The 16,259-nt window shown below is 52.2% G+C and overlaps 3 protein-coding genes across 3 annotated transcripts; 1 reads left to right on the forward strand and 2 right to left on the reverse strand.

Moving 5' to 3' along the window:
- Positions 1-257: 257 nt before the first annotated feature.
- LOC34622948 (auxin response factor 6) lies at positions 258-3,125 on the reverse strand. Its single transcript, XM_026338553.1, has 7 exons — positions 2,745-3,125; positions 2,532-2,580; positions 2,300-2,402; positions 1,859-1,991; positions 1,241-1,579; positions 572-937; positions 258-353 (listed from the first exon to the last, which is right to left on the reverse strand). The coding sequence occupies exons 1-7, from the start codon at positions 3,123-3,125 to the stop codon at positions 258-260; spliced, it is 1,467 nt and encodes a 488-aa protein (XP_026194338.1).
- Positions 3,126-3,245: 120 nt separating this feature from the next.
- Positions 3,246-5,280, forward strand: LOC113147571. The gene is made up of 5 exons (XM_026338551.1): positions 3,246-3,317; positions 3,764-3,861; positions 4,159-4,438; positions 4,562-4,831; positions 5,038-5,280. The coding sequence occupies exons 1-5, from the start codon at positions 3,246-3,248 to the stop codon at positions 5,278-5,280; spliced, it is 963 nt and encodes a 320-aa protein (XP_026194336.1).
- Positions 5,281-9,370: 4,090 nt separating this feature from the next.
- On the reverse strand, positions 9,371-13,983 carry LOC34622949 (rhoptry neck protein 4). Its single transcript, XM_026338552.1, has 8 exons — positions 13,602-13,983; positions 12,981-13,235; positions 12,377-12,541; positions 11,602-12,063; positions 11,415-11,453; positions 10,755-11,235; positions 10,098-10,569; positions 9,371-9,757 (listed from the first exon to the last, which is right to left on the reverse strand). The coding sequence occupies exons 1-8, from the start codon at positions 13,981-13,983 to the stop codon at positions 9,371-9,373; spliced, it is 2,643 nt and encodes an 880-aa protein (XP_026194337.1).
- Between the last annotated feature and the right edge of the window lie 2,276 nt (positions 13,984-16,259).

A 16,259-nucleotide genomic window follows, 5' to 3' on the forward strand; every position in this document is an offset into this window, starting at 1 on the left:
CACGAAAGATAAATACGAGCAAGCAGTCCAGGGTTCAGGCGCAGAAAGCAGAGAAAGAGAGCCCGATCTACCGTACAGACGTAGAGAATGTGAAAACAGGGAGGTGTAAATAAACGCACTAAGCGCAACAGGCAAACACGCCGAGCAGGCGATGGAGGGACGACCTCCCGAAACACGGACAGACTCAGAAACACAGAACGTGCATGGAGTGTAAATCAGTCCCTTAGCAAACGGGAGTGTGTCTAAGAAGCAAAACTTCACTTTCTGGTGTCGATTGGGCAGCGCTGGACGACAAGTTCGACGGCTGCTTGTAGAGGCATGAGGTGGAGAGCAGTCAACGGCTCGTCAAAGGCCTGAAAACATCGCATAACAGGAAAGCGAGCGTTCCACATGTCAGTATGCATGAATAGATGTATGGATATATATACATATATAGGTAGGGGTATGTGAGGCGGGCCTATGCGTACAGCAGCAGTACCGCGTATTTTTTCGGGAGTTAAGCGTATGGCGAAGCAGAAGCAGCAGCGACCTCAACAAAAAGAACACCTATCCCACGCATGCAATGACGAACCCCGCTATTTCTGTACTCTGTGAGGGCCTTCACGTCAAAGAGTAGCTCCGCTGCAAGAACTCGGCAGTCCCCTACAAGCCAAGGCGATTCGCGTTGATGGCGCTGATGCTGCTGCTGCTGGGCATCTATAATATCTAGCTGGCCCTTCTCTGCTGCAGCAGTTGCCGAAGGCATTTCTTCACAGCGACGCTTCCTGCTGCTGCTATTGCTGCTGCTAATACTGCTACTGCGGCAACGTTCGCAGCCCGGAAGGCTAACGTACACGCTGCGAGGGTTTGCTTTGGCGAAGGCCGCTTCCGCTGCAAATACCACACCTGAGTCCGTGGAGCAGCAGAGCATCTGCTCTTTCACTGAACGCGCCGCCGCCTGCGGCACACGCGAGAAGCACAACATCAAGGGGGCAGTGCAACAAAAAGCAGGTCAAAAGCAGCACGGATGGCATCAGCTGCAAGGCATGCAGCAGTAGCAGCGGCAGCAAACGCAGCAGAAGTAGAGAGAGAGATGGACGCAGCAGAAGTAGAGAGAGAGATGGACGCAGCAGAAGTAGAGAGAGAGATGGACGCAGCAGAAGTAGAGAGAGAGATGGACGCAGCAGAAGTAGAGAGAGAGATGGACGCAACAGAAGTAGAGAGAGAGATAGAGAGAGATTGTTCACGAGCAATGCGCTACCATTGAGCAGTCGCAAGGCCTTTCAGTAGGAGCTTTCAACATCTGCTGCTGCTGCCGCAGCAGGCTGCCGCAGAGAAACGCATCTATATCCCTGCCCCCCAGGGGCAGCTCGACTGCGAGGCAGCCTAGGGTTTGCCCTGAGAGGATGGGAGAAACTCGCGTCAAGGAGGCGCCCATGTCTATGACAAGACCTGTGAAGTGCTGCATGCAGCGCAGCACGCGGAGAGCGCTGCTATTCCACCGAGTGCTGCTGTTGCTGGCGTTGCTCTCCCCGCATTCAGCAGGCACTACGGATGGCGGCAGCAGGCTGCCGCAGATGGCAAGTGCGGAGAGGGTGTCCTAAGGCGCACAGACACGGCGCGGTACGATACGGTGGCTGCTCATTTTCCAAAAACAACAGCCCAAGCCGTGAAGCGATATCGCACCCACAGAAACGCACTTGGCAGGCCCTCTCTCCCGTGCCTCAAAGGCCAGACGGAAGTCGTCAAATGAGCTCGCAGAGCAGCCGTAATTTACTGCCTATTAAGTGCATGCATGCATGCATGCATGCACTCGAAGCCACGGCAGCGAAAGCATCCGCAGCGGAAGGGACAGCAGAAACACATGGGAGGAGCCCACCTTGTCCACAGAGAGGAATTTCTCGGCGTCAAGCAGCTCAAAGCAGATTTCTCCGAGGCGGCTGAAGTGATCTGGCGATCGCAGGCTGCTCTCGCACCATAAGAACTGGCCCCCTGCAGTAGAGGGATGCATACTGAAGCACCCAAGAAGGCAGAGAGAGAACGCAGAAATCGACGCCTCAAGATTCACGATGAAGACCGCTGGCAGCAACTTTCAGCACCGCGTGCGCGACGGCGTTGCAGCCGTAGCAGGCGGCAAGAGCGCGCAAACACAATTCAGACAGACACTGGCCTTTTGATGAACTGCAGCCTCAGTAGTAGCCTCGGGAGCAGCCTCAGTAGTAGCCTCAGGAGCAGCCTCAGTAGTAGCCTCAGGAGCAGCCTCAGCAGTAGCCTCAGGAGCAGCCTCAGTAGCAGGAAAAGGAGGCTAGGAGGGACCTACGCCGAATCCGGAGCCGTCAGCACTTCGAGCAAGGCGTCTTCGAATGCGATCCAGTTTTTGACTGTCCCTCTGTAACCAGGAAGAGAGCCATCTCCCACGCCCTCTAAAGCAAACGAAAATAGCACACCAAGACTTCGACTACTGCAGCAGGGGTGCACCAGGTTGCGCAGAGAGAGAAACAGGGGTGGGGGAGAGGAGACCGACAAGAGCGCCTTCTGGCTTAAGGCCTCACCCCACGGTTTCCTGATGAGCTGCGGCAAAATGAGGCTCTGCTCTTCACCCTGAAGCGCAGAGCACCACAAGCATTAGTCAAGCAGGCTGGGGCCCCTTCGAGAGCCACTGCGCGCGTCTTCCTCCCTCTTGCTGCTGGCGAAAGCAGCAGAGCCACAGCCTCCGGGGGGCCCTCTAGGGGCCCCCCAGAATGCATCAGACCTTCATGACGAACCTCGGGGCCTCTTTCTGCACGAGAAACTCTCACGCAGTGTGAGCCCGCATCTACGACAAGGACGGGGCAGCTGCTGCTGCTATTACTGCTACTGCTACTACTGCTGGCTTGGGCTCCCCAGGCACAACGCCACAGTTGCTCGTCGTCATGAGCCTTGAGCCACTCGAAAAAGCTCCTGCTGCTGCTGCTGCTGCTGTTGCAGACGTATGGAACGGAAGGCAGCCGCGCGGCCTGCTGCGCCGGTGCCTCCTGCTGCTGCTGTTGCTGCTGCTCGAGGTGCTGCTGCTGCTGCTGCTGCCTGTCGTGCAGCTGAAGAAGAAGCTGTTGCTGCTCCTGACGCTGCTTCAGCTGCTGCTGTTGCACCTCCTCCCAATGGCCCATATTCTTAGGGGGGCCCCGAGGGCCCCCTGCTTGCGAACGCCCCAGGGGGTGTATTGTGCACCTACACAGCAAGGTCTTGAAAGCGAAACACGTTTACTGAATGTCACATACACTAAAGGAATGGAAATTGGAGGAATAGGGTGCAGTGAAGTGGCGCGCGCCAGGGGCCCAAGGGGACTGTCAGTGGGGTCGGTGTGATGCTGGGGGCCCCCCGTGGAAGAAAGGCGGGGCACCCCCCATGCATATTTGGTGCTGTCCTTTGACCTTCTGCGAATCAGCGAGGCTGTAAACGCGTATTTTGCACAATTCTCCTTGCTCTCTTGTACCGCTTTTCCAGTTCCTGCTGCTGAGCCTATTGGGGCGTGTTGCGGCTGAAACCCACCGGGGGAGAAGGAGCAGCGCCAAGAGGACGCCTCTCGGAAGACACACTGGTAAACCGCAGGGCAGGCAGCATTGGATCCTTTTTTCGGGTGCTGTTGGTCAATTTTTCTGCTGAGGGTGTGGCAACAGCAGTTGATTCGTAGGTGACCCAAAGAACCTCCCCCCCTCCCCCCTGGAGTTGACTGCCTTCCTTCAGAAACCCCATGGACTCCTCGGCGGGGGCCCCTGCAGGGGCCCCTGCAGCACCGCTGCAGCAGCAGCCGCCGCAAAAAGTGACACCACAGTGGCTTCAGCAGGACGCTGCCTCAACGGCCGCCCTGCTGCCCCTCCTCGACACTTGGGAGAAAGAAGAAATGCTATTCTAGTAAAATTTTGCGGCCTGACTGCTTCTTGCGCTGCTGCCTCTTCTAAGCTGATGGCCCCCTTTTTCTTGGTCCATTGCTCTGCCGAGCGGCGCTGCTGCCCCAAGGTTTGTTTTCAGTCGGCGCTTCAAAAATGCCGCTGGCGTATCCATGCTGCTTTCTGCATGTGTTGCTCTTTGCCTCAGCTACTCGTTCCGCGAGTTCCTCTGCCAGCAGCTGCGCAGCTTAAGGGAGCAGCAGCAGCAGGAGCAGTGCCACTCAACTGCAGCGCAGCTGCACGCGTGCAAGAGGGAAGCCCACGAGGAGACTTTTCAGCAGCCGCAACAAGGCCAGCAAGCGCAAGAATATCGCCAGGAAACCGCGTCTGCCTCCGCAGTGTCTTCCGTGGAGGAGCACCGCGCTTCTGTGGCGAAGCGTTTCCATCACCAGGCAGCACTAGGCTCACAGCAGCCACCGCAGCAGCAAGAACCGGAAGGCAATACGGCAGGAACAACCTATTTGTTAGAGTCTCCTGCTGCAGCGCCGCGGAGCATACAGTGCCGCCTTCGCAGGGGCCCCGACTTCCTCTACGTGCGTTGCAGGAAAGCCTAACAGCCTCTGCGTCTCGTGATCTTATCTTTTGGCTCCTACTACCGTTTCGCAGCGTGTCGCGAATCTCCCGCAGAATCGCTGCACTCTTGTGGTGTTGCTCAGGTGTCTGCCGAGGTGCGGTGGCTCTCCGACTTCGGCAGCTGGCCCGCGGCTTGCTGTGACGCCCTGCTGAGACAGCTGCAGCTGCAGCGGCAGAGACAGCGCGATGAGCTGAACTGGCACTTTAGTATTCTCTGCGCGGATGCCGCCGCTGCCGAGGAAGGACAGAAGACGCAGGAAGAGCAGCGGCAGCAGCGACGGATCTGCATGCTGGTGCTGAAGCATCACCTCCTGCAGTACGATCCCGCTTGGATAGCTGATTGGATAGTCCTGGTAAGTTGTTTCCCCGAGAGAGCATAGCGACCAGCAGCAGCAGCAACCACGGTAGCAGCAGGAAAAGCCCCTTCAATACAAAAGCGGCAAGTGCAGCAATGGCAGCTCTAAGCATCACGTTTGCAAACAAAGGATCGCGTTCCTCCGCTCTGCACGCGACTCCTACGGTTTCTGCGATGCGGCTGCTTCTGGCGTTGCTGCTGCAGTTCTTGCTGAGACTCTATGCAGACGTCATTCGCGGCCTTAACTCGGCAGACGAGGCACTCGGGAGGACGGCAGCAAGAGCAGTTGCCCCTCTGCTGGCCTTCGCAGAAGCCCCTCCTACCCCGGCTCAATATCTAACTGCCAAGCGCCGTCTGCACGAAGAGCAGCAGCAGCAGCAGCAGCAGCAGCAGTCGCACCCGTGCCAAGAGCAAGCAACCAAAGAGGAGCAGAGCGCGGCTGCTTAGCATTCTCGCTTTTCTGCATCTCTTCGCAGCACCGCCTCAGTATGCTTCCAATAAAAGGCAATCTGAGCAGACGCATGGAAACAAGAAGCACGGCGCCTTCTGTGTTGTTGTCGCTCCTGCTTGTGTTGTTGTCGCTCATGGTGTGCCTCCTGCCTGAACAACCTACTTGTAGTGTAGGTAATAAGTTCAGCACGACAGCCAAAGCGGACGAAGCCTGCATAGACACAAACACACGCACACACACTCCTCAGTCTGCTTAACCCTTAAGCTGTTCGCCTGCGCTCCCAGATCCGCAGCAGCAAGCACAACCGCGCGCGCACTGGCAACAGCACTCTTGCGACGTGCAACCCACCAAGATGTATCCGTCGGGAACTTGCTGTAGCACAGTGGCCAGCCTGGCGAGGCCGCCAAGCAGCGTCATAGAGAGGGAGACGAGCGATAGCTGTCCCGTATGCCCTTGCTCGTAGTTCTGCACGATCTGCGGCATTCGCGCGAGAATCACTGCAAAAGAGCAGACGCCAGAAGAGCAGGGTAGTCCCTTCCCCCCGTGCATTCGGGCAGGCTTAGTAGGGGTGGCCAGCACAGCCCGTGCAGCAAGACGCTGGTCTCAGCAGAGTCAGGAGATACATTCTCCAGTAGCAAAGGCAAAGGGTAGCGTCAGGGTCCGCACATTCCAAGCATGAGGAGAGCTCTCCTCCACCGTGCACACCAAAACCGAGCATGCACTTCGATACACTACCGAAGGAGGCAGCTTTAAGATTCGGATCAAACGGAGCACCTCTTAAACAGCTAGAGAAGGCCCTTGGGGGCCTTGAAATAGGATATTTTCACGGAGACTGTCAGAGAGAGAGGGACAAGAAAGAAACAATGTGCATTTCGAGTAGCGCCCAGCAGTTCGGAGGGGCCCCCGTCCTCCCTCTGCCCTGTCTAGTGGCATCCCGGTAGAATCAAGCAAGAAGAGGAACGTTTTTCGCGCGAAGGCGTGGAAAGCAAAGGGGATTAGACGCGAAGGAAGGTGAGGGCGACACAGGAGAAAAGTGGCCGAGGGGAGGGGGCGTGTTTATGGAGAGACAGCAATACAACCGAGTGGCTCACACAGAGCAAACCGTCAATATACTGAATATGAATGTGCAGATGGACAAGGACAAGCAGGTGGATTTACGAGGCTCGGGGGCAGTCTTACTCAAGGGGAGAGGAGAGACTCCGAGGAGATTCGTTATGGCCTCACAAGCGCGAGCAGGCAGAATTTGAAGGTAACAAGAACCAAGGGCCGCAGCAATTGCAGCTGCCCAGCGGAGACAGCGGCGCCGCTTGCCCGCGTTACCTCTAGAGTACTTCCAGTAGAGCGACACAAGACACAAGTTCTGAATGCCTGCAAGGAATGAAAAGGCAAAACGCCTGCCAACATCACATTTGAACAAAAAGGATACAAAGAAAACCTTCACACCAAGCAGCACAGAGCGGGGCAGTGGTCGTTGTCGGCCATGCGGAAGATGCAAGCCGAGGCATGCGTGCAACTTCAATGGAAAGGTCTGCTGCGTGTACACCTCAGGAACAGTGGCGGCTTGCCACCAAATTCGTCTACGAATCATGAGCTATCACTGGATTCAGCACCATTTAACAATCAAGGACTCGGTTTGCCAGGAAGGGCGAGGCGGCACACGAAAGGATCTGTCAGCGAGAAAGAGATCCAACACAGTAACTGATAACGGGGGAAGCAGGAGCCTTCCAAGTGCTAGGATTTTGCCAGATAGAAAGCCGCGGCGCGCATGCTTCTACACACTGTGAATATTCCGATTTATCTTCACCTCCTCCTCATCCTTAACGCCACCAAATCCTCCTACCCCAATGGGGAAGGGATACACCAGGATTTTCAGCATACTAAACTCTCCTGGTTCCCTCACCAATGAAGAGGACTTCCCCCCATGTCGTAAAGGCGTGGCCTTGTAGAAGGTTGTACGCCACAAATAGCCAGGCTCCCAACGCCTAACAAACACACAAACCGTACCGTGTGGATCCTTTTGCCCGGAAGCCTTGTGGGCCTTTGAACTTAAAACCCCAAGGCCTTTGTCATGTGTGTGTATGTGCACATATATATATATGTATATATGTGTGCGTGCGTGTTTGTCTTACCTCAACGAGAACAGAGGCCTCTGAAATGCCGACAACGCTCTTTGCCTTCCAAACTCTATAGAGCTGTGGTAGCCTCACGCCGAGGCCTCCTACCAAAATCATGTAGTTCAAGCACACGCCAAGAAGCTGCAGGAGCACCCGCGCGCAGCAAATGCCACACAAGTGGCTGCATGCCGAGCTACACAATAGGGAATACTAGCGCGTCAAATTCAGTGCAAGCAGTTTTGCACACACAGGCAACTGGGGTCTTTGCGAATGTGTCTATGGATTGGTGTCGGTGCCCCGCGCTTGTGTACAACGTTTCAAGGCTTCAAACAATTTGACTTGCTGTCCTCCAGCTCTCAGTCTGCCGCGATTGGTGCATACGCATGCGTCTGTGGCATCTTAGGAAGGAGGCTGCAGGAGGCAGATCCCGTGGACTCGAGAGAGCTAGTGGTTCTTGCTTGCCTGTTTCACACAGGGAGCTGGAAAAGAAAATATCCGGAAGGCGGCGACGCAATCCGGCGAGGCGAAGCCCCAGGTCGTAAGCAATGTGGCTATTCCCATTTTATCTGTATGCCGCTCCTCCAGAGCCGGCTGTTGTGGCGTGCTGTATCCTGATTCGGCCGTGGTGCGCTCCGTCCGGTGGTCCACGTCAGAGCTGCTACGGGATACCGCAGATAATATGGAAGAGAGCCTAGAAAAGGAAGGCTAAAGCACTTGTTCCTTGAAATGGGAAGGGGAAAAAGCTTAGGAAGGAAAGGTTCAAGGAGTTCAAGTCATAGAGTGCAGACGATACGGTCCGCGGCATCACCATGCATGTCTCCATCCAGTCCGCACACCCCTGCTCCTTCCTTTTGCATATTATATACACTGCGGCAAAGAGAAAACCAACCTGAATGCATTCCGCAACAGATCTGAAGGAAATAAGGAGAGAGTTGCACCCCAGCACCAAGGCGTGGGCTCACTAATGCGCGTCTAAATGCCCATAAAAACAAGGTGAGAAGCAGCGCTGCAGCTTTGTCTCTTTAATTTTATACCAGCACACACTGAACCTAAAAAAAAGCATTTTGCATCCTCTTTCGGTGGAAAAAAGAAGATGACTTGGTCCCCAAAAGTCACTGCAGTCCCACAGGCTCTGGTTGTGTGCGAAGCTGTGTCTGCTTCGAATTTTATTTGATGCGCTCTCCCGCAACTAAAAGGTAAGCAGACAGAGAAATAGTAAAGTGTAACAGCAGTCCGGTTCAACGAAAACGAATAAAGTGCCCGTTTCCCCTCAAGGGATCGGCTTATACTGGTAGCGCAGAGACACCGAGTACGCCCAAGAAAAACACCGACGGCTAGATACTTAGAACTCGACAAATTCGTGCAGGATTCGGTAACAACGGAGGTCGAGCAATGGGAAGAACTACAATGCAGTGCTTGTAGTGTCTACCCATGTGCTATAGTATTATTCACTAAGTTAATCGTATTACTAGGACGGAGCTCTTTCGCGCGGGGCACTAAAAAATTTGCTTAACTAGACCTGCGGTGTACGGCGCAGGAGGCCTCCAGTCAGTCTGCCCTCCAGTGGCACCATTGGGCACAACAAACTATGCGGTGAACTTGAAAAAACTGTGTACATAGAAACAAGAAAAAGTAACATGCATGAGCCACATATTAGGAAGCCTATGGGTACTAGTCAGAAAAGGACTAAACGCATAGCTCGTACAAAAACAAAACAATGCTTGGGTAAGCGACAATGTAATCGTCCATCGCTGGACAGACGACCCGCCGACGCCAAAATCAATGAAGTGATGTCACGTACACTGCCAATCCCCCTCATCCGTACATCTTCAATGTCGCTTCTGGCAGAGCCGCACTTAGCGTGCTTCTGCCAGAAGGGAGCACTCATTGCCAGTCAGTGTACCCCAAAACGTGAACGCTTTGGATTTGCGGTGCACAAAGGGTACAATTCGAGACCTAAGAGGCCAGCATATCACAGCTCGTTCAACTGGGGATACAGTCCCTCTCCCTTCTTATAGCTGATAGAGTCTGTCTTCAAAGAGCCACTTTTTAGTGGGCTCTCTTTCCCCGCCTTGGTATTGAGGCCTGCTTCGTCAAAGTCTTCCTGCACGACTGGGATGGGAACATCTGTGCCTTCAGTGTTTTGAGGGAATAATGACTCTGACTCTGAACTTGAACTAAAAAAACGCTTTCGCGGGGTTGCCGAGACGAACGTCACTTTGCTGCTGGATTCTACGTAACTTTGGAAAAGTGACCGTTCTTCCCATACAGGGGATACCGTCACAAGGATGTCTTGCAGCACCTCCGCTGAGAAGCAGTAACGAAAGAACCGGATAGAGGGGCTGTTATTGATTATAGACTATAGCATGGCATACATGAAATAGATGCGCATATAAGAAAGTACGGAAGGTAAGGAAAAATTCGTACGTGCAACAAATGCAATGGAGCTGGCTTGTCCCAACTTTTGGCCGGCCTCCCTTACCAGCCAGCCACATCGGAGGCACCAGGAAACAGTAGTTCTAATAAGCGCCAGAATGCCTTAGTCTCACATGCGGTATCAGGAAACTTAGAGGTGCATGGCGATCGACGAAGCGTAACGAGAATTCGGAAGACACAGGCTGGGACATGACTAGGAGCACAAAAAGCATATTGTAGGGTCCCCGCAGTAGAGCGTTTCATGTCTTACTGAAAAGGGGTACGGCTTTTTCCGGGTCGCAGAGCTCGACGAGTGTTGGATGGCTGGCCAGGGATAAGGCTCCAGCGGCCATCAGGTGTTTAGCTAGTTTGGATCCATCGATGTTTGAACTGAACATGTTCAACGCCAGCTCGTGCTCTTTGCCTCTAGCGCATTTGTAAAGTATGCTTGAAACGTGCATTGCAGCGCATACTCCAATAATTTGGTTCTGCGTCTTTCCCTGTTTCCTCTTGCCCTTAGATGTCAAGTTAACAAAAATGAAAGCTGCAAACGCCTCCTGCACAGAAGATGCAAGAGTCAGAGGGACCCCCAGGGTGTTGGCAATGCCTCCATAAAGAGTCCGTGCCTTTTGCTTTGTCGGGCGGAAACCCTCAGCGGGGTGTGTAGCGACGCTTCCTCCAGCATTAACTGCACCAGGGAAGACACAAGAGAACACCTCCCCGTACTCGAGCCACGGACACCGTGCAGGAGAGGGACTCTAAAAGTGCAAGGAGAAAAGGCCGTCTTTCTGAAAGCTCTGTGCGGTAGATAATATGTGTGACTATTTTTGCAGCTAGCGCACTTAAGGCAATGCATTGCTTCATTTGAGGACCTGCGCAAGGGACAAACACAGGATTCCCATCGACCACGGTCATCGATAGGAATGACTAATCACTATAGCCTTTGACACAGGGCTGCGAGGAGAAGGCTCAGAACTGGTGCGGCCATGTTGATGCTTTTTGCATTGTGCTGATCAGCCTCGCTTGCGTGGGCACCATTTTTTGACTTACTAGAGGCTACGGATTTTATCGCTTTCCTCCTGGAATTATACGCCTCCTCTTCGTTTTTTGATTCCTCGTTGATGTCGCCGAAAGGAAATAGGAAATACTTGTGAAGATTCGCTAAGCGCTCAATGAGTGTAGCATGAGCCATAGGTCCCATGGCAGTCTCAACCATGGCTGTCTCTAAAAGCTGCTGCCAGCTGGAAAGGAAGGCTCCCATACCTGCGCACAGCGCTGCAAAGCGGGCAGAAGAGGGACCGCCGGATTTTTGCAAAAGATCTGGGGTCATCGTAGCTAGTCGGAGCATGACATCGTCGGTGGCCTTCACCATATCAATTCTCTTTCCTGCCGCTGTTTGCGAACCCTCAATGGGGCATCCTTCTGTAGAGTTCACAATTAAGCGAAGCGACATATATTCTCGTAGGCATACATGCACTTCGAATGTAGTGACAACCGCACGCATAATCTGGGTAATACACTGTAATGTGGAATGGCGTAGGCATGTGCAGCATCCAATACGACAGCTAAATTTTGTGGGGAAGGGGGAAGGCGTGCCTCACCAGTGACTTCTACCCAAGTAGGCACTCTCCGGTAGGGACCTGAGGGCGTAAAAACCATAACAAAACTCTATTTGCTACTTCCGACGCTACAATCATAATATCTACGGAGATTTAAACGGCTGGATTGCTGCGGAAACCAATTACAACAGTTACGCAAAGATTACGGGGCCTAGTGGCAAGTGCTCACCATGCCTCTTGGCCAGAGCCTGTTGAAAGGCATTCCATGGCAATGTTTGTGGAGACCGCCACTCTATGTCCTCTGATGGTGCTCGCTCTTCGCCTGGGGCTGTTGGACTCACAGACGATAGCCTAAAAATAGCTGGCTGATGCTGGCTGTACCCCATGTGTTCTGGGGGTGGCGCACTCGGCTGTGCCCATTCACTCGGTGGTCCACGACTTCTGCCAGCAAAAGTTCCGGCTTCGTCTTCCACTGACCTTAAGTTCTGAAACCAATTCATCTTCTCTGTTCCCTGCATGGGCATGGGCATACCGTGCTTTTCTACTTCAGCTGCTTCAACAATAACTTTTCTGACAGCTTCGGGAATTTCTGGGTTTTCCATGACAATCTTTCTGCCGATCTGTGGGCCTTCCTCGCGGGCTGAGTTAAGTGCCCAACCCATGGTAAACGGATCAAACATTAGGTGAGCGGCTGACGTGCGCAGGGACATTTTGCACAGGAGCACTGTAGATATGATTAGGTGAAGAAACAATTGGTGTGTCTGACCCGTTTTCGTATGTATGTGAACGCCGTATACGGGGGAACGCATATATAGATGTATATATATGTCTACGTGTGTATATGTACACATGTCTATCCATCCACGCACAGTATGAAATACTCGGAAACCATGTGTGCGCGACCTCATTAGCTTACACATTGCTACAATGAGTCCATTTAGTTCCCAAGGCCGAGCCTATGTCTCTGATACCAACATTGAAGCCTAGACCCCCGTATTACTCACACTGGATGGTGTCGAGAAATTTTTTGGCATCATGTTCGTTCTCAATCTGCTGCTTGTCATCCGGCCAGTTAAGAAGCCGCATGCAGAGCTTGAATCGATCTGGGTTGTTCTGTTTCAGGCGCATGAACAGGGTGTGTACAGATTCTCCCGTCACCTGGCGAGGTGCTAAGACAAAGCAGAAGCAGCACACAAGTGACGCGATTGCAGCACATCGAACCGCATGTGCCAGTTAAAGTTCTGTAGGCTTGTATCATCAGTACTACGCTACTACGGTGAATTCTAGGTCCCCATAACACCTTACTGGTTTGCTGCCTCACCGCTCAATTCACGGAACTGTGCAAGCTGGTCGATCCACTTATCCATTGCTGCGAATATCAGGAGCCACGGAAAAGGGACCGCACGCCTTAAAATGCCGTACAGTATTAGAGACACGTGCCATGCCGTACTGAACTTAATCCACCTAGAGTGCATTTTTCTATCGAGAGAGAGTATCTACGGTGGTGTTACATGCAATCTCCGTTGGAAGAAGCACTGAAACTCCAAGTTCCATTGCTAAACGCACACGCAACAAATACGCAATGCCAGTCTTATGAAACCCGTTTACCCGCTATGCCCAATACATCCATGACGATGAGCGTCGATAAACGCCACAAATTAAAGGCTTGCTTTGTGATGTTTGTGGCTAGTGGTACGGCTTGAAATAAACAGACGGGTTGAATTTTGTGATACTGTCCTCCTGCAGCGTTGCAATTATCTGACAGACTGGGCGATACGGATTTTCCCGCTTGTTTTAAGGTCAAGTGTAGTAAGTTTAAACTGTCTTGCGGTAGTGGAGCACCAAAACTTTTGATATGAAGCTCTCACCAGCAGAGTAGAAGTTCTCGTGGCGGTACGAGAGCCAATTTCCTTGCTCTGGCCTTCCGTGGTCGTTGCTTATCGAGATATCTGTATAAAGAGAAAAACAATTTTTCATAGCGTCAAATGCCGTTTTCGTGTAAATGGTGTATGCTACTGTACATTCCTTTATTCATTGAGTTGCCCACACAGCGCAGAAGATACATTTCCCGAAGCACAGGCATACGTGCACTGGATATGGCATACAAAACAACTGGATATTATGCATATTTTTGCTGTCTTTATTCATCCTAAGCGTAGTCCCGTTAAGCTGGGAAACATAGTAGCCAGCCAGCCTATTCTATGGTCTCTGCTTGCAAAGGAAACGCACCATGTATAATTAATTGAAGTGCTCGCATCGTCCCGTTGTCGTATTCTCTAAGTGTCATTGCGCAATTGGATCTCGATCTGTCGAGCACCCCATCCTGTCCGCATATGTAGCCCAAAACCTTTGTAAAGACCTTATGAGCCTGGCCAAAGAGTGTTGTGGTCCCCGCATATGTCTCCCATGACAGATCGTGCTGGCGGGCCTCCAACAGCTGCATGATCACGTGGACGTAGCTATACGTTAGCTCGATGCGTGGCAGCCATATCGGCACAATCAGAGAGAGGGCCTCTACTGGGCCTTGGGGTCCCCCATATTTTATCACGACGTTGAGGTTGCATTTCTCGGCTGCTGCATCTGGCAAATCTGCAGGGGCGAAACGCGCCATTCAGTCGCACCACCAGCAGCATCATTTTAGACTGACTACTGCTCCAGTTAACGGTGACAATTTAATACTGCAAGGTGTTTAAAACCCCTCCAGAAGCGCTTCTGCAGAAAGTGCAGTATAGTGGCTTACCAGGGAGCAGCAACTTAAGGGTTTGCTTATCGGACGCCTGTAAAATAGCTAAAAGGCCAGCTATCAAGCCGTTGATTTGCACTGAAATACACGGAGAAAAATATATTCGCAGAATTGAAGCGCGGGATAAACCTTGCTGTTGGGCAGTTAATATTCTGATTGGTTACACTTAGAATTTGTAAAATACACAAAACTAGAGAAGCCACCCATTTACTCCAGAGGATATCCATCAGTGGAATATTGGTAGACCACTGCGTCCCACAAAATGCAGCTACCTCAGGACGTCAGGGAGCAAATCCCTCAACATATTTACACCGGGGATTAGAGGAAGTCTGGGCAACTGATACCTCGTTTTTTGTTCACCCGTTCCAGCGATTCCTCCGAGATCGCTGCATCAAAAATGGGTAAAGTGGTGGTACTGGACCGCAGTAGTTGTATATTATACCCTCTTGTAACTGAGCTCCCTAAAGTAAACCGCTTGCATCCTGTAAAGTGAAGGTTTTCTGTCTTTTCCAACTCGAGAGGCCTATCATAAAAATCTTATTCCGTAGGATACTTTCAAGACTTACCATTGGGGGGCGCTGAGTCTACAGCAGCCAAAAAGTGCAATGCTGTAGAAAATTTCCTAGCTGAATACGCAATCAAAACCAAAGAGACAGAGATATACAGACTGATGCAGAAAACAGCGGGAGCGTGCTCATTCCTGGAGCGTGGACAGCCCACTTAAAGTTGTGATATGTAGCTATAAGAACCTTTTGATGGGCAAGAGAGGTTATATCCAATATCAAAAAGGTGTGTGTAGGTAGAACCCGATTCAAAGGGCCGGCTTACTCGGTGCCGTGGTGAAGGGTGCATTAAGAAGGTTGGTGGCCATCTCTTCTGTAAGACGTTAATCCACAGATTCGCATACAGATGTTCTCCTAGGTGACCCGGATCGCTTCAATGGATAGCAGCAAAGGTCTTCAGCGCGCTCCAGCGGAGGCACTTCAATTCATGATAGCAAGGCCAGGGCCTACATAGTACTGAATACTGTAGGCTGTTGCCTTTGGACTTCTGTGCATCATTTACCTGGTGACACGTTGACGTTCGTGCTTTGAGGCTCTGTCCCAGTGGAGGTATCTGGGAGTGTAACTGACTCCCTCGGCGTACCGCTTTGGAGATCTGGAAGCTTCGATTTTCTGGGTTTTGGCTTTGGGGCTGAAGGTTCCGGTTGCTCTCCGGCAGCTCTTCTCTCCCCCTCACTAGAAGCCGTTGCTGTTAGGCCTTCCTGCTCTGGCTTCGTAGTCTCTGGTAACGCCTCTGAGGGATCAGACGCTGGAGCTGATGGTGCGCTTGTATAGATGGCGGGACCTAATCCTTCATCCGAAGAAAGAGGTTGTGGCTTGGAATCTACGGACTTCTGGCCTTCAATATCTTCTGCAGTGAGTGGCTCTTCCTTTGAGATGTCTGTTGCAGCATCAGTGTCACTCAAGGAAGACGTCGCCGCGGGGATTTGAGGTCCAGGGGACGTCAAGTTGTCAAGATCTGCCTTGTCAGCTTCTCTAAAGTCCGAAGAGGGATTCGAAAGGGGATCTGAAAAGATATTTGTATTGTCTGCTGCGAAAAAAGGCAAACACAGTAGGCTCCAGCCACAGTTGTCCAGGCCGAGGCAATCTGAGCTTTTAGCACAAGTTGCTGCCCTCGTGACTTATGTAATGCCTCCCAGAACACGCTCACTCCCCAACAGTTCGACCCTCTAGACTTGCTTTGCATCATTTAAGCGGCTCTGGGAAGGGTACAAGACCGCGGATACGGGAGACTTTGCTTACCTGCGTCCGAGAGGTCTCTGGCCCCAACCCGGAAGCCCAAGGCGGCTAGAAGGGCCGCCAGGCAGCAAAAGAGAATGGTTTGATCCATTTTAACTGAGTAAACAATTCAAGCTCTATATAAACAGATGGGGGAAAACCGCATTATAATAAGACAAGTGACAACAGAGTGCACGCAGGGCCTGCATGTCGGTCGATACACAATCAGGATAGGGCCCAGGGCGCCGACAAGGGTCTCCTGAATATACCCCAAAGACAGCTGAAAACTGGTCTATTTGTGCTTTCAAACTTTTTTCCTGTACTTTAAGTGCTTTAAGCTTGAAAATTTCAAAATAACAGCAG

The sequence above is a fragment of the Cyclospora cayetanensis genome, unplaced genomic scaffold, assembly GCF_002999335.1.
Source record: "Cyclospora cayetanensis isolate NF1_C8 unplaced genomic scaffold, CcayRef3 CcayRef3_contig_275, whole genome shotgun sequence".
Lineage (NCBI taxonomy): Eukaryota > Apicomplexa > Conoidasida > Eucoccidiorida > Eimeriidae > Cyclospora > Cyclospora cayetanensis.

Bases quoted from the DNA above. Each gene is read 5' to 3' on its own strand.
- LOC34622948 (XM_026338553.1), bottom strand. From the start codon at position 3,125: ATGGGCCATTGGGAGGAGGTGCAACAGCAGCAGCTGAAGCAGCGTCAG. The intron at 2,403-2,531 runs GTGAGGCCTTAA...CGTTTGCTTTAG, and splicing joins GCTCATCAGGAAACCGTGGG to AGGGCGTGGGAGATGGCTCT. The intron at 1,992-2,299 runs GTAGGTCCCTCC...TGGGTGCTTCAG, and splicing joins CTGACGGCTCCGGATTCGGC to TATGCATCCCTCTACTGCAG.
- LOC113147571 (XM_026338551.1), top strand. From the start codon at position 3,246: ATGGAAATTGGAGGAATAGGGTGCAGTGAAGTGGCGCGCGCCAGGGGC. The intron at 3,318-3,763 runs GTGTGATGCTGG...CCGCTGCAGCAG, and splicing joins GGGGACTGTCAGTGGGGTCG to CAGCCGCCGCAAAAAGTGAC. The intron at 4,439-4,561 runs GTGCGTTGCAGG...GGTGTTGCTCAG, and splicing joins GGGGCCCCGACTTCCTCTAC to GTGTCTGCCGAGGTGCGGTG.
- LOC34622949 (XM_026338552.1), bottom strand. From the start codon at position 13,983: ATGGCGCGTTTCGCCCCTGCAGATTTGCCAGATGCAGCAGCCGAGAAA. The intron at 12,542-12,980 runs GTAAACGGGTTT...GCTTTGTCTTAG, and splicing joins GGATGTATTGGGCATAGCGG to CACCTCGCCAGGTGACGGGA. The intron at 11,454-11,601 runs GTGAGCACTTGC...TTACGCCCTCAG, and splicing joins GGCTCTGGCCAAGAGGCATG to GTCCCTACCGGAGAGTGCCT.